This window comes from Rosa chinensis, chromosome 2 (genome assembly GCF_002994745.2).
Source record: "Rosa chinensis cultivar Old Blush chromosome 2, RchiOBHm-V2, whole genome shotgun sequence".
Lineage (NCBI taxonomy): Eukaryota > Viridiplantae > Streptophyta > Magnoliopsida > Rosales > Rosaceae > Rosa > Rosa chinensis.
In genome coordinates this window covers 19,532,949-19,555,328 of record NC_037089.1, presented here as the reverse complement: position 1 = coordinate 19,555,328, position 22,380 = coordinate 19,532,949, and the positions used below count along the sequence as shown (strand labels likewise).

The 22,380-nt window shown below is 37.8% G+C and overlaps 3 protein-coding genes across 8 annotated transcripts; 1 reads left to right on the top strand and 2 right to left on the bottom strand.

Annotated features, from left to right (window-relative positions):
• Positions 1-1,631: 1,631 nt before the first annotated feature.
• On the bottom strand, positions 1,632-6,862 carry LOC112186186 (peptidyl-prolyl cis-trans isomerase CYP65). The gene is made up of 11 exons (XM_024324539.2): positions 6,605-6,862; positions 6,446-6,508; positions 6,244-6,347; positions 4,721-4,812; positions 4,498-4,587; positions 4,319-4,394; positions 3,861-4,228; positions 3,430-3,686; positions 3,047-3,335; positions 2,183-2,287; positions 1,632-2,100 (listed from the first exon to the last, which is right to left on the bottom strand). The coding sequence occupies exons 1-11, from the start codon at positions 6,730-6,732 to the stop codon at positions 1,894-1,896; spliced, it is 1,779 nt and encodes a 592-aa protein (XP_024180307.1). The 5' UTR covers positions 6,733-6,862; the 3' UTR covers positions 1,632-1,893.
• A 7,172-nt stretch (positions 6,863-14,034) lies between these two features.
• LOC112187266 lies at positions 14,035-15,555 on the top strand. The gene is made up of 4 exons (XM_024325997.2): positions 14,035-14,419; positions 14,524-14,668; positions 14,945-15,012; positions 15,126-15,555. The coding sequence occupies exons 1-4, from the start codon at positions 14,252-14,254 to the stop codon at positions 15,351-15,353; spliced, it is 609 nt and encodes a 202-aa protein (XP_024181765.1). The 5' UTR covers positions 14,035-14,251; the 3' UTR covers positions 15,354-15,555.
• Positions 15,556-17,148: 1,593 nt separating this feature from the next.
• On the bottom strand, positions 17,149-21,463 carry LOC112187265 (adenylyl-sulfate kinase 1, chloroplastic). Of its 6 annotated transcripts, none has more exons than XM_024325992.2 (8): positions 20,929-21,463; positions 20,537-20,589; positions 20,127-20,250; positions 19,120-19,269; positions 18,921-19,039; positions 18,729-18,813; positions 18,242-18,288; positions 17,149-17,637 (listed from the first exon to the last, which is right to left on the bottom strand). In XM_024325992.2, the coding sequence occupies exons 1-8, from the start codon at positions 21,170-21,172 to the stop codon at positions 17,539-17,541; spliced, it is 921 nt and encodes a 306-aa protein (XP_024181760.1). In that variant the 5' UTR covers positions 21,173-21,463; the 3' UTR covers positions 17,149-17,538. The 6 variants fall into 6 exon arrangements, with proteins under 6 accessions (XP_024181760.1, XP_024181763.1, XP_024181762.1 ...); XM_024325995.2 differs by having other exon boundaries at positions 20,127-20,267; positions 20,537-20,597; positions 20,929-21,009; XM_024325994.2 differs by lacking the exon at positions 20,537-20,589 and having other exon boundaries at positions 20,127-20,267; positions 20,929-21,460.
• Positions 21,464-22,380: the final 917 nt, after the last annotated feature.

Here is a 22,380-nt window from a genome sequence, read left to right as displayed (position 1 = left end):
TAAGAATCTTGGCATCGCCAACAGTCGAGCATTTTCCTTGGGAAAAGTAACTCAATTCCCCAGAATTAACTCAAGAAATATTCCCCCTCACTGCCAAAACTGTGTGGTAAAAATTATTATAAAAGTATCTATATCAACCTTTTTAATTAGTTCACTCAAAAATTGAAGGATGGCTTTGTTTTAATTTCTGATTTTCTGATGCATTAGCCATCTTTGGTTTAGCTAGAAACTATAATAACATAAATTATGCAGATGAAATGTCACTGCCTCAACAATAATACAAAATTAAAAGTCTGGTGGGTTAGGACCAGTAGTTATGTTCTTAGTGTGGTTGGTTTAGTTTAGTCATGAAATAAAGAACCATTATCTTTTCTAGTTTAAAAAGGAATCCAGATTAAGATGTGAGAAATGATTAATTAAATTTTGAGTTTAGACCAACATACTTAACATCAATCATGTTAATCAAGACCTATCTACTTAACTTGTACAATTATACAAGTCCTTTGGGTTGTAGTCATGGTCCTGCATGTCTTCTTGCCTTTTTCCTGATCCTCATTAGGAACTAATCATTCAATAAAAATTCTACTAGTTGATGATGTTGCGAGGCCCTACTCTGGGGTTAATTAAGAATTGTTAAACCAAATTATTCGATTATTGTTATGGAGTCATTTTGGAACTAGCTATTTAAACTGATCTAAAATTAGAGCTCTGCAGTCTACATCATACGTATAACTCAACAATCACATATTGAGTATTTTACCTTGTTATCAATGGACAGTTGCTCGAGGGCATCAAACAAAGCGCTCATTTATTCATCAGTCTTTTTAAATTTTTCAAAAAATTTATGCTTGAAACATTATTTAATATCGAAGGGACTAGAGAAAAATCAAAAGAATGATTAAGTTTGGTTTAAATTTTTAAGAAAATTCAGGGGTGATGAGTTTGAATTGTACTTCATTCTTTCTCGGGTTATACATGTAACATTTTCAAGTGCAACTTTGTCATCCATATTATGAATTTGCATGCTTGAAGTGCAACCTTGTCATCAATATTATGGATTTGCATTCCTGAAAAGGAGATATTATTTCAAGTCCTTGTAGTGATTCAGAGATATGTTCTACGTACGCCCATGCTTTTCTGCACATTGTCATCAGTAGAGAAGCAAAGCAGCATGCATGTGCTTAGACCATCCTTCTGAACCAAAGTTTTAATCCCTTAAAATTCAACCCTAACTCAAATCCAATGTGGTCAAATTCCAAAAGTCCAAATTTCTCACCCAATCCTCCCCAATTGAATCTTGAACCATTCTAGTTCTAATTCTCTTCCCCACACTAGTCGCCTATCTCTTTCAACGAGACCAAATAGATCGAATAATATATTATTCTCTATAATTATTGATGAGGTCTCAAATTTGAATCTCTTATTCACGTGTTAATCCTTCAGGGTAAAAGAGTGGGATTTGGGAACCTATTCAAACCTACTTGGGTTGAGCTGTACTGGACCTATATGAAGCATGGGACATAAATATGTACTAACTAAAACATTTGTGAAAGGTCCACCATCAATGGTGATAATATGGTAGCAACATGAGGACAGTCATAGGGGGTGTACCATAGGGGGAGAGTAGCACATAATAGCGAGAGACTGAGGGTAGAGCTCTTTAAACAAAATCTAGTGCTTACTCTGACACTCACAGAAAACTTTAAAGTCATGGTTCCATCTTCTAAGCCCAGCAAGTTGATGGAAAATATCACATACTCAGCACTTTCTATCTATTTTTTTCCTTTTCTGTTTTTATTTATCCTAGCTCAAAAACAGGTTACAATGCTGCCTAATCACTTCTCTGGAACATTATCTACAATTGGTATAATACAACATTTGGGAAAATGGCGATTACCATGCAGAAAAATCTTTGAATTCTCCAGCAGAAGCCAATTTCCTTTTCTTTGGCACAGCAGACTCTGTCAAACCAGCGTCAACAATAGCAGATTCTGGTAGAGCAGTCCTTGCTTTCAAGTACTTCCCAACACCACCACCACCAACACCACCGGATCCTGCCGTTCCAGTACCAGGATTGCTATACCAAGACCCAACTTTATCCTGAAAGTAACAGAAAATTAGTTCCAGATTTATTGTAAAAGAAGTTAAAGAATATGAAAAGCACAAGGTCTAAGTGACAAACATTATCTTCATCCTCCACTTCCTTCTCTTTAGTCTCTTCTTCCTCTTCATCAGGTTCTGTATATGGATTAACAAAAACTGTGACACTCATTATCTTAATTTCCTCCTGTGCCATAGAAACAAATAGAGGTGAGGCCTGGAAATTCCCTAGCTTTGATCATAGTTCAAAAAAAATCTTGCGATTCAGCAGGTTATTGTTGCAGTGAGCCAACATAATCGAAGCCCCTGAACACAAACTTTAGACATCTATCCATCTGTGTGTGGACAGGTTCACACACACAAACCTAAACGCACATACACAAACACATCAACGAGCTTGAACTAGATTTATCCTATATGTTTATAAAATGAACAACAGAACCAACAGTATACACACTAGTCACCATGATCTAGGTAGACTTTGACAATGTAAGGAAATACTGAACATTAAAGATGCATGCGAGCGGAGAGGTTCTGATGCTCATATGATAAAATGCTGACAATCGGTTGGGGAATTAGTAGAACTCAAGCTCAGAAACAAACTAAAAAGGAAAATTTTTAAAACAAAAGAATATATATATATATATATCAGTATTAATTAAGCAAATAATAGTTAAGGTTAAATTTTTAATAACCCCTATTTGTCCTTTACTTTATTAAACTCTAAAAATGAATGATCTAATATACTAAGGGTAGATTGGTAAATTAAAAATAGTGAACTAACAAACCGCATACAGTTTTGTTTCTCATATCTTATCTAAAAAAGAAATTATTAATTGGCCAGGAAAAAAAACAAAAATAGTATATAAAAATATGCTAATCGACACCCATGTGAGCGTGTTAAGAGGCTCGTCTAGAACTGAAATAAATAACATAATAAACATACCAAAGGTCGGTCATCATCATCAACAGGGACCTTCTCCATTGCTGCCAGTGTGGTCAGGCCACCAACTACTCCACCAAAAACTGTGTGCTTAAAGTTCAAATGATTTGCAGATTTGTAAAGGATAAAAAACTGGGAACCATTAGTGTGAGGCCCACTATTAGCCATACTAACAACACCCCTTCCAGAGTGAACTAACTTGGAGTTCAATTCATCATTAAAAGGCTTTCCCCATATAGATTCACCTCCTTTCCCAGTACCAGTAGGATCACCACCTTGGATCATAAAATTCCTATACATAAAAGATAATGATAAATCTAACATTAGCCACCATACTAAAGAGAGTAAATTTAGAGAGTTATTACAGAACTAAAACTTCACCATACCTAATGCTTCTATGAAAAGCTACTCCATTATAATAGCCACGATCACAGAGTGTGATGAAGTTCTCACAAGCCCTGGGGGTTATATCACAGTGTAGCTCAATGTTCAAATCACCATGTGTTGTATGAAGCTGTACATATCCTTTCTTTTTTGGATTCTTCTCAACTTTGACATACTCGAATTCATTTTCCGTGACAGGATCAAAGGCAGTAGAAGTGAAGGATCTAGAAGCAGCACCAGTGGTGTATTTGCTCTTTACCTACATTTCATATGTGTGTCAAATCAACATACAGCAAAAATGCCCGATGCTGGAAAGATAGTAATCTTGACACTAAATTTAATCTTTTTGAAAAGACCCAAGTTATTTTAATAATCATAAGGAGACTATTAACCTGTAGTATCATGTAAAGAATTGGAAATAAAATTCACTAACCATCTTTGCATTCACTGGTGCCCTTTCACCAGCCTTGTGCATAGCTATTCGAGCAGCAGTTTTATCACTAGATGTGGCCCTTGCAGCAGCAGCACTTCTTCCATGTACTGAAGCAGAAGCAGCATCTACAATACTGTACGCATGAGGTGACTCCCCATTTGACTTTGATTTTGGATCCTCTTTAATACGAGACCTTGCAGCTAAAATGGCTTCAAGTGCAGCAGCCCGTTCATTTTGGGCCTTTGAGCCACCACCTCCATGCAATGCAGTTTGCTTTCCTTTCTCAGTTCCAAGCTCTTTGAGCATCTGCTTGACATCTCCAGTTATATTTATGTTATAGGTTGGATCAGAAGTCATTCGGTCCAACTCTGCAAAATAGAAGAGTGTATAAATAACACAAATTAGAAAGGAAAGAAGAGTACAGCTGACCCATGATGATAAAGAAGCCTATAGCTCACCTTCATCCTCAATTTTCAAACCATTTTTAACATGGTCAAATTCCACAAGAACCTTGCTGTCAAGTGCATTTGGATTCTGCAAAGTGTGTCCATATAAAATTGTGAATATTCAAGCAAGGTAGAACACGTAAACTTTTGACAAGAAAAAACAGGATTTGTCATGAAAAAAGTATGTTTACCTGAATGGTTATCAGGTCTTCCCTAGAAAATGGTTCATCTGTGAGGAGTTCTTTCCAGTTCTTGGTCTTGATGTTCAGTTCTTTAATTGCCTAAAAAGCAAAAGACTTGGAGTATAGAAAAGAGGTACTAAAAATATAGACTCTTTATTTTAGGAGAAACTATAATAAATGCTACTAGCAAACTTCAAGATAACCAACTCTAAATAACAGCAGGATAGCCAACCTCATAGCAAAAGACATTTCCTGTTGTCTTCACAGCAACTATGTGGGTATATTCAGTGAAGACTTTGTTTAAAACAGGGCACTGAAACTCTCCTACACAAAAAGCAAGAGAAGGATTTCAATCACCAAAGACAAAATAACAAAGCAAAAGACTGAACTACCAAAACAGGACCGTAAAAATAGTAAACTAAACAAAAAAATCATAGTGCTGACAGACTCACATGCCTATACAGAAACAAGAAAACAGTAAGCAAATTATGCTGATGTTATCACCCAAAAAGGTTAGAAAACAAAACAATATTTGTTCATTAAAAATATCCACCCACTCACTTTGATTGGCCTAAGAAATTGCACATAGAAACTTGTTCCAACTAGGTTTGTGCCAACTAACAAGTATGGCCTCCAGCACTCCAAGTCCAGTTAAAATTAGTCTAGAGGGAACAATGGTGATAATTATGACTTCAAAGTTCTAACACCACAGATAAACTTCAACAAAGTCTTAAAGGCCACTTTAAGAAAACTTATGAAGTCATATTGACTGTCCAGAAATTAATACAATTCCCCAAGTGCAGTCAATGTTGGTTTGAACTAAGGAATATTGGTGATAAGTTCTAAATAGATATCAGATAACTTCACAATTCACTTTTAAGACTTTCAGCTGTCCACCTTAGCACTTGTCTTGCCCTAGTAGCATGAAAAACAAAGTCATGAAGGGTGCATTAAGAATACTGATATAGTCATGTTGGCTCTAAATCTGGGAACACAATTAGTACTTCACCGCATGAAAGGACTTTCTCAATCAGTATCATAAAGATCATTTTCCAATGAACTACTAAAACTATTGTATGAAGAATGACTCATTGCAATTTATTCTCCAATTGACAGGTTCATGCTTTCATACATGTAAAATTACATACCTCAACTGAACTCACAGGTATTTGACACCTAAGTTTAGGATAAAGTTTGTTTCTTTATCAAGAAAGTCCATCTTTCTCAACACAAGTTCATAAAGGCATGAGCAGACTTTCTCAATCAGTATCTCGAACATCAATTTCCGATGAACTACTAAAAGTATGGTACGAAAAATGACTCACTGCGACTAAATAATTCATTCTCCAATTAAAACGCTCATGCTTTCCATATGTCATAATCACATAACTCAATGAACTACTAAAAGTATGATATGAAAAAGGACTCATTGCAACTAAATAATTTCTTCTCCAATTAACAGGTTCGTGCTTTCATACGCGTAAACATTACACAACTCAACTGAACTATTCTTTACAAGGCCACAGGTATTTGAAACCTAAGTTTAAGCTGAAGCTTGTTTCTTTATCAACACAAGTTTGTAACGAGATAAGCAAAACTCAATCTACAGTGGTAGTTCTAGTTTTACTTGAGTTGCAGCACTAAACCCTAAGAGACCTATGACTCCTAATCCTCATTTTCGGCTATAAATTCCAACTCCATCTATATCCAATCAATGCAAATTCGTAAACATAAGTAATGCCAACAAACACAAACCATCGCTGTTCTTGTGGAACGTTAGTGGAATGAGGTCCTCCTGCTTCAACGGAGCTCCGGTCACCGGATGCTTCCCAAACTTGCGGATATAAGGAACTATACTCCTGCACCAAAACCAAAATCAACACATAAATCTCAAATGATTAGAGACCCCGCGAAATCCAAATGTGCTTTCGAAATCATAGACTCAAACAAAACGCACAATATTTCAAAAACGCTTCCGTCTGCGGTGCAAACTGGGTCCTCAAACGGCACAAACGTCAGTCTGAAACAAAGCCACGAAAATTTTCAATTAGGGTAAACAAGCAAAGTTGAGATCTTTACGGAAACAAAATGAGAGAGAGAGAGAGAGAGAGAGTACGAGCAGCAATAGAAGGGGAGGCGTTTGAAGGGAGTGGAGGTGGACTTGGCTTTGGCGCCGCCCCATTCGGTGGCCCACTCCGTTTTGGTGAGGTACATTCGGTCCTTGCTGTGCTGTTTCTTCCCCATTGTTTCCGGCGTGTTAGGGTTTAGTTAATTGCTCTTCTTTTCCAATTGGGTCTCTCTGCTCTCCGATACAGTCTGAGACGGCGAGAACGATTATGTGGTCGGGGAGAAGAATTTCGTCTCACCGCCTCGGTCTCTGTTGGTTATTACTTATTGAGGCCCGTAATAGACTTGTGGATTGGATCCGGACCCGAATCTGAATCCGAATTTACAGCCTTTACAGGATAATAGATTAATGATTTATGAGGTTTTTTTTTATTATTTATTTAATTTAATTTATGAGAATGAAATTTATTTGATATAAAAGAATTATAGAAAAAAAGGTAATGATAAATTAAAATGTCTGAACTCAATACTATCTCTTTACTTTCTAAATAGCCTAAAGTCTTCAATCTTAGGGTCATCATTTCTTCTATTCCTTCATTCGTAAATGGTTTCGATTTCCGTTTAGCACATGACTCTAGGGTTAGTATTTTTTCTATTCCCTCATTCCGTTTGGTGTCTGTCGCACCACTTACATTTAGCACGTAAAGTTGGAGGACTCATGAATTGTTTTAGTCCAAAATAGGTTATTTTAGCCTAAAGTAGGCCACTAGATCTGATCTAACCGTACTCTCTATATAATTCATAGAAGAATCATATTGAACTTGTACTTCGTATCTTAATTATCATAAATCTCCTTTCCTACTAGACAAAATTGAAATTGATAATGTACGTCTCACACCAACAAACCGATGATGGTTTCATTGCCTTAGGGGGACCAAAAAAATGCTAGTAGCCATTAAGTCAAGGAACTTTAGCTTCTCAAGAGGAGCTTCTACATGCTTTGGAATTTGAACTTGAAAAATTAAAAGATTTTTTTTGGAGAAGATGAAAAACCAAAAGATTAGTGTTTTACACAAGTATTACTTTTCTTTAAATAAATTAAAAACACAAATCAATATTTAACCTGGGTGAGTCTAAGGCTTTAGTCAAAGTCTTAATACAACTCGAACTTTTTTTTCCTGAACGCGCCTCACACGCCTTCCCCAAAACCTTTTGCCATTACCCAACTCATACACCGTCTGGCCCGTTGACTTCACCTTCTCCGACCCAAATTCTGGCTCCTTGAAGGTACTGGTGGCGACGCCGGCTTTTGTGTTCTCCGCCCTTCTACAGGGAAGCGACGGAGGCAACGTTTCTCTTATGATGCAACGCAAACGAACTAAGAAGGGCGGTGATATCTCCTCTGATCTTGAAGCTCTTCGCATTGAAGATCTTGATTCTTCTACTCAATCCATTCTGATTCAGCAATCTGATTCGAGCTATGCTAGTAAGTTGAAAAACCCGGTTGATCGATATAGGCAGACGATGATGGAAGAGTTCGAATTCACTGATGAGGATTGCAGCTACACTCAAGGCAAGCATGGTCAAAATGTTTCTTTCTCGGAGAAGGTACACAATAAGCTTGACTTATGGGTAGACCAAATTCTACAAACACCTTTGATTTCATGTTGAAATGGTTAAGAAGAAAATGACAAGTCAAAGGGGGCTGGCACCTCATTGACCTTCCCAATGACTTTTTCATTGTTAAGTTTAATTTGGACGAAGATATGAATAGTTTGTTGTGTGTAGGACCTTGGATTCTAGCTTGTCAGACTTTGATTGTTAGGAAATGGAGGCCTGATTTTGACCCCTTGAATGAATTTATTGGAAAAATGGCTTTATGGGTTAGAATTTGTGGTTCGCCTGTTAAATATTTCAAGGACTACACTGTTGCTAAAATTGGCAAAATTCTTGGAGATGTGTTAAGGTTGATCAGGTTACTATTGGCCAATCTAGGGGCAAATTTGCTCGAGTTTGTATTGAAGTTGATCTTAGTAAGCCCCTGCGCCCTTATGTTGAAGTGGAATCTGTTGCCTACTATGTTGTTTATGAAGGAATTTCCATGATATGCTTTGAATGTGGTTGCTTTGGCCACCTTAAGGATAAATGCCCAACCATACATGCCGTGCCAAATGCTAATCCTCAAGCTAGTGAACCTGATAACAACACTATTGACCAGGTTATGGTCTCCAAGGGAAATTCGGAATCACAACAGGATATGGACACTTCTTAAGCTCAACCTTCAATTATTAAGGAGGACATGGGACAATGGATGCTGATGAATTACAGGAATAAAAAGAAGACCATTGATGGTGGGGGAGCAAAGAAAAATACTAATAAGGGTTCAAGGTTTACTGTTTTGCAGGATGAGGATGCTATGTCTTCTACTGAACCTAAGACCATTACTGAGAATACCACTAAGCCATCAACTCCTCCAATTGTGAAACAGTGGACTAGTTTCCAAGATAAGAAGAATTTCACCAAGCCAAGTTCTGCTAAGGCGAGATTCAATTCGGCAACCAATGATTCCGGTACTGGTGCCTCTACTTCAGGGTACATAAAAACTATTTCAAGGCTTTCAATGAAAGATGTGTCCAATAATGTTGACAATAGCAATGGTTCAAAGGCTGCAATACACTACCAAAGGAAAACCATAGGTACTATCTCTTCTGCTACTAAACACCAGCCTCACATCTTCAAAAAGCTCTCTTTTGAAAATGCTGATGCTAATGTGCTTGGTAATGGTATTTCTGCTATCTTTGGTCATTGTCCTCCAGATGAGACCCGGATAGACACTGAACAAGTTTCCAATAACAAAGTTTTTGATTGTTTTGTTAACAAGACATTTGCTGAGAATAGCAGTTTGAATAGTGATGATAACCAACCTTCCCAAGTTGGGGAAGTTATGGCTGATGCTCGAATTGGGTTTCCACCCTCCTCCTGAGTCCTGACTACTTGGTCTTATGGATCACATTCTTTTTTGGAATGCTCGTGGAGCAGGGAGTGAGAAATTTAGAACAGCTGTTATAGATTTAGTTCAAATGAATAAGATTGATTTTCTAATAATTTGTGAACCTAGAGTGCAATTCTCTAAAGCAAAAAAGACTTTGTTAAAATTGTGTTTCAATGAGTTTGAAGTCAGGGAGGCTAATGGTTTTTCTGGTGGAATTTGGATGTTGTGGAATAACACTAAAGTTCAAATTATTGTGGTTGATACTTCTTTTCAGTCCATTTCAGTAAAGGTTTGCTGCACAGGTGTCCAAGATTGGTTATTATCAGGAATTTATGCTAGTCCTTGTAATGTCTCTCGTAGTGGTTTATGGTCCTAGCTATTTGGATAATGTTGCTGCTAGATTTTTCCTTCTTTGGATGCTTGTGGGAGACTTTAATGAATTGTTATCTTTTTCTGACAAGATTGGAGGGGCTAGATGTAGATTTGGTGGTATGTAGGATTGGATTTCTAGAAATAGCCTGATTGATATGGGTTATCAAGGTGCTGCCTACACATGGACAAATAATCGGGTTAAGGAACGTATTGATAGAGGATTTTGTGATTGTAACTGGAGACTTCTTTTCCTTGATGCTTGTGTTAAGCACTTAGCTAGAATGCAATCTGACGACTGTCCCATCCTTATAAAAATGCACCCTAATGCGAGGAATTATAGAGTTGACACTCCTTTCAGATTTCAGCTCATGTGGATGCAACATGAGAATTATGGTGATTTTATTATTGACAATTGGAATAACAGCCATGGCACCATTTTGAATAAAATTGCTACTCTTGCTACTTCCTTATCTTTTTGGAATAAAGATGTTTTCGGGAATATATTTAAACAGAAGAGAAGACTGGTTGCTCAGATATGTGACATACAAAGAAGTTTAGGAAGATATGATCATCCATTTCTGATTAATTTAGAGAAGGCTCTCATTGCTCAATATGAAAGACTTAGATATTCGGAGGCTTTATTTTGGAAGCAAAAGTCTAGGGACAAATGGCTAAAGGATGGAGACAGGAATACTAAATTTTTCCACCTAACTACAACGGTTAGAAGAAGACGAAGCAAGATTGATGGTTTATTTGATGCAAATAGTGTTTGGTCTGATGACCCTGCAACTATGAAGCAAACGGCTATGGTTCTTTTTCCGTAGTTTGTTTATGCAGTAGATCTACCTGATATAAGATTTCACATACCTTGGCTCTTGCCAGCAATTGCTAGCACTGAGTATCAAAGACTGACTAGAGTTGTGTCTGCTAGTGATATTCATAATGCCCTCTTCAATATCGATGGAATGAAAACTCCAGGATGGGATGGTTTCATGCTTTATTTTATCAACATCATTGGAATCTGCTCTCTCCAGCTATCATTCAGCTAATTAGCAATGCTTTCTCATCTGGCACTATCCCCGATGGACTAAATCATACTCTGGTTACTCTTGTACCCAAAACTCAAAGCCCTCAGCATATGGAATTGTTCAGACCAATTAGCTTATGTTGTACCCTATACAAGATCATTTCCAAGATTATTGTCGCAAGAATTAGACCTTTGCTCTGTAGTTGGATCAGCCCCAATCATGTTAGCTTTGTACCTAGCAGACATATCTCTGATAATATTATGATTGCACAAGAAATTCTGCATAAATGCAAAAATACTAAGGGAGCTAAGGGTTTCATGGCATGGAAAATAGATCTGTCAAAGGCCTATGACAAGCATAGCTGGCAGTTTATTGAACATGTATTATTTGAACTCCAACTTCCTCCATTACTAATCAAGCTGATCATGAGTTGCTTTACATCTGTAAGTTATCAGATTATTGTGAATGGTGAACTATTGAATTCTTTTAATGGTGGTAGAGGCATTAGACAAGGGGATCCGTTGTCCCCCTATATTTTTGTTCTTTGCATGGAAAAGTTGTCACATTTAATTAATTCTACAATTGAAGTGGATCAATGGAAACCTATTCCTTCCTCCCAGTCTGTCCCTTGTGTTTCCCATTTGTTCTTTGCAAATGATCTTATTTTATTCTCTGAAGCTAGTGTGCATCATGCTAGGACTCTAAAGAAATGCATGGATATTTTTTGTGCTTTGTCGGGACAAACTATCAATTTTGAGAAATCCCTTGTGTATTGTTCTCCCAATATTCCTAGATATATTGCTGGTGAGATAAGTACTGTTTGTGGATCTCCTTTAACTGATAACCTTAGAAAATATCTTCATATGTCCTTACTTCATGGTAGAGTTAACAAAGATACTTACCCAGGGATTATCGATAAGGTTCAAGCTAGGCTTGCTAGCTGGAAAAGCAAGACCTTGAATATGGCTGGACGGATAACTCTTATCCAAGTAGTTAGCTCTTCTATTCCTATTTACTCAATGAAAATTGCAAAATTACCTATTCATATTTGTGATAAGTTGGACAAACTGAATAGAGATTTTTTATGGGGTGATACTGAACAAAAAAGGAAAGTCCATCTCCTCAACTGGGAAGCTGTGTGTAAACCTAAGAGTGATGGTGGTCTAGGGATTAAGAAGACTGCAAGCATGAATCAAGCTATGCTTGCTAAAGCCAGCTGGAGGATTTTACAGGGTGGTAAAGGATTATGGTGCAGAATTTACAAGGACAAGTACTTGCGTAATGCATCGCTGTTGTCTCCTACATATGAAAAGCCTAAGAATTGCTCTAGTACTTGGTCTAGTGTAGTCTTTGGTGCTAATTTGTTGAAGCTTGGTCTTCGCTGGAGAGTGGGAAGTGTGGAGCTCTTAGACATTTCGTTACGGACACTAACCTTATTAATGATAGTGCTACTGTTGATGATTTTTTGCAGGATGATCATTGGAATATTGATTTGCTCAAAACTTGTTTACCATCTCAAATAATTGATACCATCACTTGTATTCCTGTGTCCATGGAGTCACTAGTACTCAAATGATAAACTCATATAGGGTGGTACTACCAATGTTATTTTCTCAGTCAAGTCAGCTTATTATCAATTATGCAGAGATCAAAATGCTCATAACTTCAGGTGGAATGAAATTTGGTCTGTTGTTATCCCTCCAAAATTAAAGGTCTTTTTGTGGATCTTAGTGCAGGGGAATCTACTCACGAATGAATAAAGATTCAGAAGGCATATTGCTCAGTCCCCTTCTTGTAGCTTGTGTTCCGGAAATTCTAAGAATATGGTCAATCTCTTACGTGATTGTCCTAATGCTCAACAGGTTTGGTCAACTCTTCCCATTCCTAATACAATACAGATTACCTTTACTTTGGGATGGAGAGATTGGATTATTGCCAATTTGATGCAAAAAAGGTGCTTTTCTAGTAATATTCAATGGAATGTGTTCTTTATATTCAGTTGTTGGTTCATATGGAAATGGAGGTGTAAAAGAATCTTTGAGCCATCTTTTCATGTCCCTTACAATATCCCTGATGTTGTCCTGAGCTATGCTACAGATTGGAAAAATGCAACTTGTAAAATGCAACTCAAAAAACTAAACAGATAGAGATGATCTCTTGGTGTAAACCTGGCTTAGGTTTCTTTAAGATAAACGTGGATGTTTCCAGGTCTTCTAATGGTATGATTGGTTCAGGAGGAGTGATCAGAGATGCTATTGGTGAATGGATAAGTGGATTTATGGTGAACATTGCTGCTGGTTCAATCATTCAAGCTGAGACTTGGGGGGCTCTATCATGGCCTTCAAATTGCCTCTTCTCTGCATATTAATCATTTGGAGGTTGAATCTGACTCTGCTTGTTTAGTTCAACTGCTCCAATCTGATGCTATTGATTTGCATCCTCTTGGTACTATCCTCATGAATTGCAAGCAGTTAATGAACCAATTAGATACCTGCCAGATTAGGCATATCCACAGAGAGGGTAATATGGTTGTTGATATCCTTGCTAAAGAAAGTACTCATCACTCTGCTGGTATTTGTACTTTCACTTCTCCTCCCGCTCTAGTTGTTGAAGTTGTCCTTAATGATATCCTGGGTGTTGCTAGACCTAGGGAAGTTGTTAACAATGGCTGAATAGCCTCTTCTTTTCTTTTCTTTTTTTGGGCTTGGTGCCTCCATTTTACCAAAAAAAAAAAAATCTTAATACCTTCTTGGTTGTTAAAGAAATCTATCTATATATAGGAGTTTATTTTTTTTTATCTGTATATATCTATACTATTATTAAAAAATAGAGCTTGTCAACCAAAACAGAAATATTTTACCAAATTAGCCCTCAAATATTAAAAAACCTTTGAATTGAAATATTCGAGAATGACAAAAACGTCAATTCACAAAATAAAATAAAATATAAAGAAATTTAACAAAAAAGAAAAATAAAAACAAAAAAAAATGGAGTAGTTTTCCCCACATTTTATAAAATAACTGCCTACGTAGTTATCCATCCACACCCTAATATATAAGGAGTTATATCTTCAAAACATATAAAATTTAGTTTAATAGTGAAAATCGGCTTGCCAAAAAAAAAAATATTCATTTATTTATGTTATGAAGAGAAGCAAATGGTAATTGGTCGGGTCGTTCGGGTCAGTGAAACGAAGACCCTTTTGATCCACGGGTTACCCTCAACAGAGACCTTCAATCCCCAACGGATCCCCTTTGTCTAAAACCCTGCAGATTTGGAGTAATCTAAAACCCCAAATTGGGTAATGAGCAGCAGCAGCAGCGAGGAAGATGGAGATGCGGCGTGGAAAGCCGCCATTAGCTCAGCCGCGGCAGGTGCCTCCTCTTACATCAACGGCCTCTCCTCCAAACCAAACCAGCTACCTCCTCAAGACTCCAACCACACCAAACTCCCCAAGCACTACCAAATCAAGGTCTTTCACTTTCTTTTCATCCAGGGACTAATGGGTATATAATTTCGAGTTGAAGTATCGAGCATATGTTTTTATGTGTCAGTTTGTGAATTTGGTTGCTGCAGGCACAAAAGCTTTTGGATGACATCATAGGGAAGTCATTGGAGATAGTGCATAACTCTATTCCTGAACCAGATGTGACTAATGAGGAGGAAGTTGGTATTCGCTTGTTCAAAAATGCTCCCCCAGGAATAGTTTTTGATCATGTGGGTAAGTGATTCCCTTCAATTCTTTTCCAAGATTATAATGCTATGTCAGTTGCTGCTCTGCTGTGATTGTCATAATGGGGAAGTGAAAAATGTTGGTAATATGACTATAAATAAGGATGCGAAAATTTTCAAGAACTAGATTTCAGTAATTAGCACTCTTGGAACGGAATTTGAGTAGCTGGGACATGTAGTGTCTTTTATATCATGTAGTTCTTACTAGTGACTTGGTGTTTGAGTTGGAGAATCACATGTTGATGTATTGTGTGAATGCTGCCAGATGAACAACCATCTAGAAGGAGACCGAGAATTCTTCCGGGAAAAGAAGTTAATGAGAAATCAAAGAAGGTCTGTTTGTTTATCGATAAACTCCTGATTGCATCCTATTGGTTTGTTGTTTAAAGACTGGCTTCACTTTCGTTTTTATTTATTAATGGTTGGTACTGTCTAAGTGATAACAGTTTAAACAACAAATCCAATCCGTTGCTGTTGATGGGAATGAGATAGTGTCTGAAGCAAGAGATAGATGTCAGAGAGCATTGTCTAGGCTAGAAGCTAAAGAGGCAGCAGCAAAAGAAGCAGCCAAAAGAGAAGAGGAAAGAGTTGCACAACTCAAAAAAATTAGGGGAGAAAGATGGCTACCTTCTATTGCCAGACCAAGGCAATTCAAAGCCATTAGCAAAAAATGATGCGCTTGTTTTGATTTGTCACATACTCTTGTATTGTCTTCCTTCACTCTTCTTTTGTTCGTGTCAGCAGCGTAGAGAATCCCAGACAAACAAATGTAGACAAACATTCACTGACAATTTCCCATGGTGTTTGCTCGCATGATAATTGAGATCGAATTGGCAATTTTTCGTTGGCAGCCATTCAGTTGGACCCTTTCATTTACTTTTCTTGTTACAGTTATTGTTACTTGTCATCTATTTAACCTTCTAGCTCAAATCACGTTGTTCATTCACTTAGGAGTGCCGCACTCTATAGTGCACAAAAGCCAGTCTGTCAAGTGAGTTTGAGTATGAGGAACTTTCTGTGTCCGGATGGATGTCAATCCATGAGAATTGAGGATCATAAGATAACCTGAAAGTCACTACACCAGTAACTCTTTTAACATTTATCGGAATTTCTTGAAAATCTCCAATCTTTGTTGTTTCACAAGGATTAGTTGTCATCTGTTAGCTGCTGTAAGATTAATTTGTTTCACAAGGATTATTTGACTGCTCTCTCTTCCAGTTTGCTGCAACAATAGCTTAGATTCACTCCTCTTGTCGTCTCGTACTTGAATATAACCTTACAATATACACCTGCTTACGATAATAGTAAGCAGTCCTTTATAACAAGGCCAAACCGGTGCCAATAATGGACCCGAAACGACAAAGACAAGGCCCTTATATATAAAGGGTCGGTTTTATGCCAACTTCTCCCTCTGCCAAGTACCAAGGCAACCCCATGCTGCTGATCTGCCTATGCACCACCACTCCTTTCAAAGAAATAGGAAGCAACGTGGAAGCAGCGGTCTCTTTATCTCAAAGTAGCTGCCCCATCACGCAATCTTTTTTATGAAAAGCAAACAAAGAGGTCTCAGTGTCTCAATCGAACCCATCTTTCCCTATCTTCGATCTCTTGCTAAAACAGAAAGGGATAAGCTTCAAAGAGAGTTATAAGCTGTAAAGGGTACTTGACCACTTGGTCTGTTCTGCAGAATCTCAGGATATGGCGCATGTGGTGGCTATGGTGGTGGAAGGCTTGAGAGGGTTTGTAAGGACTCTTTGGGGATTGCAGGAGCGACGGTTCTCCGCCATTTTCAATGTTGTGAGCTCTACCGCTTTGTTCATGACAATGTCGCTTGCGTTCTGCTTCTTGTCACTTCAAAGATATAGAGGTGCAGAAATGGGTCTTGCTTTCTTTTGATATTGCTTCTTGAACATTGCTAGCTATTTCTAATAGCTCTTTCTCCCTCGCTGATTTATGTGGTTTTTATTCTGTAGTCTTTTTTTTGATGTACTACTACTTAATTACATGCTTTCTTGTATGATCTATTCAGTAGCTTTAATAAAAACAACTAGTGCATATGGTTTTTAATTTTGAGGTGAATGAGATCGGTCTTTATTAAATGAAGAAAATTTAAGAAGCGAGTTCAGCTGCTTCTAAAAGGGAAGGAAGAAAAAATAATGAAGAGACTGGCTGGAGGAGGAGGATTGCGCAGCCATCAAATGTTGAGACATGGCACTTGCAACACGAATAATTCGACCATATCATCATAGATGCACCCCAAAGGAGAGGAATTTGCACTTACAGAATGCATTAGCTGATGTTGAAGAAGCAACTAATCAGTTTCAGTAGGATCGAAGTGGGAAATGCTAATCAAGTTTGAGATAGTTTACGAAGAATTATATGCTTATATGACGCAGCTTTTTGCATCGTTATACGTTGTCTGCGACAAACATTTCAAGTGCAGATGGATGCAATCTAACAAGTAACAACGCAGTGAGCAACTTTACAGTAAATATTTTCATGTGTCATGTATATCCATACAAATTGATAACCAATACATGAACCTCCAATTCCACTTTGACAAAAAATAAAACAAAAACTCTCCTTTGCCAGGTTCCACTAACTTATTGCATGTTGGATCAAAAGCCACACTTCAGAAGGTAGCTTTCGAACGAATTATACTCATTAATCGATTGATTAACTAAATTGCTGGAACCAGAACAGGCAGGAAACGAGCAATTTCCTAGTCGGGAAAGGAGAGAAATTCTATTTTGCAATTACTTTTTTCTTTTTAGCTGGGAAAAAATAATGCTTTGCAGCATATTACGTTACAAGTAAGAGCATCTCTGGCACTCGGGAAGCGGAAGCTTTTCTCAGCTATCAGGCTTGCAGATACCCTTTCTCCTCTAAGTAAGATATCACCGTTTCAGCCATACTACTTGGGGAGACGCAGTCCCTCCCCTTCTGCTGCAACACTATCTGCAAAATTAGCAGTATGAGATTAGACATATAACATCAGAAGTGCCAAAAAAGAAAGACAATGAAATGACCAAGGTAGAGCAGAAAACTAAAGGCTTGATGTCATACTAATGTTGCACTGTTCTAATATGTTACACTGAGATGGTGTCTAGTGAAATGGTGCAAATCAATATCAGACACACACACTGCCAAATTTCATTCTAATCAGTCCACTACACAGAAAAAGAAAATATTCATTTTCATTGCCGCTTGTTCCAGCAATGTTCTGATTCAAATTCCAACATTCTAACGAGATGCTGTGTCTCTTGAACGGGTGGCAGTCAAGATGACACTACCACCTCGTTATATCCATCTGAATCATTCCAACATTCTATACTGAAAATGAAATGCCCGTTTTCACCCCAAACGTTGGCTCACACTTTTGTTAAGATGGTAATGTGAGCTGATCTTTACTTGTGTGTGTGCATATCACACACAACCAAGCCAGTCAATCAAGAAGACAATCTTTTTCTTCTGATAAGAACAAATTATGGAGAAAAATGCCAATGCAGTAGTGCTACCCTTCACAGAAGCATGATGCCATGATCTTCCTTTACACACATACCTCGCAGTTTAGAGGTGGCTCATATGGATCATCAACCCCAGTAAAACCTGTGGAGTGCCAAAAAAGATCTCAGTACTTATTATTGAGAACTAATTTGCAGTGAGCAAGACACACAATATGATAGATTAAAACATCACACCCATCAAGCATCATATAAATACTTGATTAAAAAAAGTAGAATATCATACTGAAAATTTGTATTTGCCCATTACCCAAAACAGAATTGTAATAGTTCACATTGACAGGAATAATGAATTCTTTATGCCCCAAAATAGAAAATGATAATGACTTCACAAGATAGCACCAGATGATAAGATAAAGTTGATTCCTCAAATTTCCAAGTGAAATGTCTTTATCTTTATGTAATAGGTGTTGAACACCTTAATTTGAAATCCTTCATTAACTTTATACTTGACAGGTAGAAATCAGAAACCAAGATGACAAAACAAAAACAAAAACAAGCTATGGGAATGAAGCACAACTATACCTTTGATTTTTCCAGCTCGTGCAAGCTTGTAGAGGCCCTTCGGATCCCTATTCTCACATATGTTGAGTGGCACGTCCATGAACACCTGAGAAATATTAGTTTTGTCAGCTCATCACTGGCTACAGCCTTTGTCTTTTCTTTCATTATTAATAACAGACCAACCCTATTCCTCCTATTATAAGCACTGGTTACCTCAATAAAATCTCCTTCTGGAAATAGTGCACGGCAGGCATCTCGGTCCTTTCGGTAAGGAGATATTAAACTAGCAATACAAATGATGCCAGCATCCGCAAACAGCTTAGCGACCTCAGCTTTTTTAAGCATAATATCAGTAAAAGTAATATTAAAAAAGAAAGAGCAAATCTATAAATGTAACAACAAAAATACCCACCAATTCTTCGTATGTTTTCTGCACGATCCTCTGCGTTGAAACCAAGATCACGATTTAGACCATGCCGAACGTTGTCACCATCAAGAATGTAGGTCAGCTTTCCTCTCAAGTGCAAGCCTTGACTCAAAGCACACGCCACCGTGCTTTTTCCTAAGATAGAAACCAATATAAGAGTGTGATTATGATTGGTGTGCAGTTGTGCACTAAAGAGTAACAGCTTGTAATGAAATTTCTCAATGGGAGCACCAAAAGTTCTAAGCAATACAGAAATGTTATGGTTTGGAACTTTTCAAATTGTTAAAGTGTAATGCAGTTTCTGTCTTCTTTCATAGCTCTTCCTTAACAGTGTATCAGTGAAATACACAAATCAAGATGAGTTTGGGTGGGGTAAAACCTTAGGCAAGAATTAAGGTTAATATTAATTAATGAATACAAGCTTGAGGTTTACTATTACAGGGTACTCTGATGTCTTAAAATGTCAATGTAATCAAACAAATGTACAATAAGTTAATAACATATTACAGCTCAAGCAGCAGAGAAGAGCACAAAAGGAAACCCACACAGAACGAGATCTGTAGTCAAAAAGAGATACTTTTTTAGTCCACACTCTATGTGCATGCATGTAAGATATATACAGAGAAGTCTGCACACTTATGGCATTTTAATTTCATTTTTCTTTATCCTCTTTTGTAGAAAAGGAAGGCTACTAATTGTCAATTTTCCTTTCTCATTATTGAGACTTATATGGCCAGAAATCATCAGCATGACTATTTCTATGCAAGTAAAACTACTAATCACAAGTCCCAATAAGACAGCTCGTGCCTTAAAATCTCCCATAACTATGGAAAAGACCTTAAATTGATTTTACCATGTAAGAACTTTTGGTGCAGTTGATGCGCATATAAATTTAACACTACTTACAACCATAACAAAGATTACTTTACAAGGCTGCTAACATAAACACTGCTTGGCATTTCATATAGCATAACTTAAAAGGATTAACAAACCTGAACCACTAAGACCAGTAATCCATATGACACAGCCTTTCTGCTGAAGTAAACGCTGCCTATCCAGTTTCTCCACCGCACATTTATGCCACACGATGTTCGTTGAATTCCCCGCGGTCGACATCTGGCGGAGATTTTTACCTAGTTAGATGGTTAGTTTAGATTAGAACAATACCTTCATACATATTTGACCAGAGATCAGTTACAAACAGAAAAGTCATACTACGTTGAGAAGTTTTCTTAAGCTGGGAGTTTAACACCCGTGAATTTCATCAAAACGTTTACATACAAAGCATGAATCTTCAATAATTTCCTACAACAGAAAATAAAATCAAAATCCCAGTATCTCCCAGATCTGTCATCTAACAATCAAATTGCGAAAACAAATACGAATGATGAACAGCATGGACCTTTTGGGAGAACAGCTTCAAAAAGCTTTGATTTGCGCTCAAAACGAACAGAGCTGCGGCACTGATGACAATAGCAGAATGAATGTGGTTGTATATTGAAGAAGATGCAAAGAGGAGTTGACAAAAGCAAAGATATATAGGGATGAATATGAAGTAAGCAAAAGCCTTAACAACCATCCAATGAGACGTATGACTCAGCTAAAACTAATTATTATACCAAGTACTAACTAAAGCCCCATTCGCCATCAAATTTGTTTCACCAGCCCATTTTTCATACGGTGAATTTACCGAAGTACACAGAATATACTATCTATCCACAACAAATTTGAAAAAAAAAAAAAAAATCAAATTGTAGAAAAAAAAAAGCATAGAAATTTATGAGAAAATAGTACCATTAATGGCGGAGCGATCAGTTTTCACAGAGACGGTTTGGTCCTCCATGGCCTTGATCGGCCTCAAACCCCTGGATCCTACATCAACTCCGCAACTCAAACCCAAGCTCTTAATCTCATTGCTCTCATTCACCTTCACGAACCCCAACTTCGCCGCCGCCGTCGCCGTCGCCGGAGGCCCAGATTCAACGTCGCGCGGTTTAAAGCCACAAATCGACGGTGGAGCTGCTTTCACCACATTCATGCTAAGATTCAAAAGCAAACTCTGGACTTGGATGGCGTCGAATGAATGGAGGCGTGGGAAAGTGGTTGACGGCTCACACAGATTCCGCAACGATTTTTTTATTTTATTTTTTTTTTGGTTGAAGTAAAAATTAGAGAGGCATGGGAAGCTAATTAAGAAGGAGAGAGGAAGTGGTTGGGTGAAGAAGAAATGGGAATGGGGACGAACGGCTGTGCTTCCATTTCTGAGGTTGCGCCGCTCTGCTCTAAAGCTCTCTACTTGTACTAGTTTCGAATCGAAATGAAGAGGCGGGGCCGTTTCCACGGACGGTGAGTGGTGGCGGGTGTGGTTACCTTTCACGAGAGAGACTTACGTACGGCACCGGCACCACGTGGCAGTGGGGCCGCCCAATCAGTGTCCAAATATAGGGTATTTTAGGTATTTCACATTAAAAACCAGGGGCAGTTTCGGAAAAGTTGAAAAAAATTCTTTGTTCTGATTGGAGGGCCGCACACGTGGCTCTATGCAAGAATTTCTCTAGCTTTCATTGCATAGTGTCTACTTCTCGATGGGGGGAGGGGGGACACGTGGCGGACAGGCACGTGTTTTTGCTGGCAATTTTTTAAAAATCATTGTATTTGTGGTGTGGTCGCTTGGGAAGGTCCACTAGGACTAGGACGGGGTCTTCGGAAAGGTAGTTCTACGGTTCTACCATTAGGTTTGTAGGTCCGGTCGAGTATTAGGTCCGTCTGATGATGCAATCAATCTCAGACAGAAAAAAAAAAATGATTCAATCGATTATTGAATTTTTGCTTTGAAGAACGGTGTTTTGGGATATGACATTTTATGTTTTGAAAATGTGATTGGGACATGACACGTGAAAGATTCGGAGTCTGTCTTCAATAAAGTGGTCACACCGCTAGAGTTGTCTTGTCATCTCGCGACATGTGCAAGTTTGGACAAAATAAAGACGTTTTCAAGTGGTAAACAAAGTTTGTTTTGAATATTGTATTTTAAGAGTTAGAATGTATTTGGTCGAACATACTTGCCACATTGCAAGACCAGATCATAGAAGAGTCATCCATAGTATGTCTTAAGTAAGGCGATCGAACAACTAAGTTTTTTCAACCATCCAATCAAGTCTCTCACATGTTTTGAGTTAAAAGAAAAATATTTTTCGGTGAGAAACATGAGATGTTTTGAGTATAGTGTTTTGTTTTTAAGTGCGA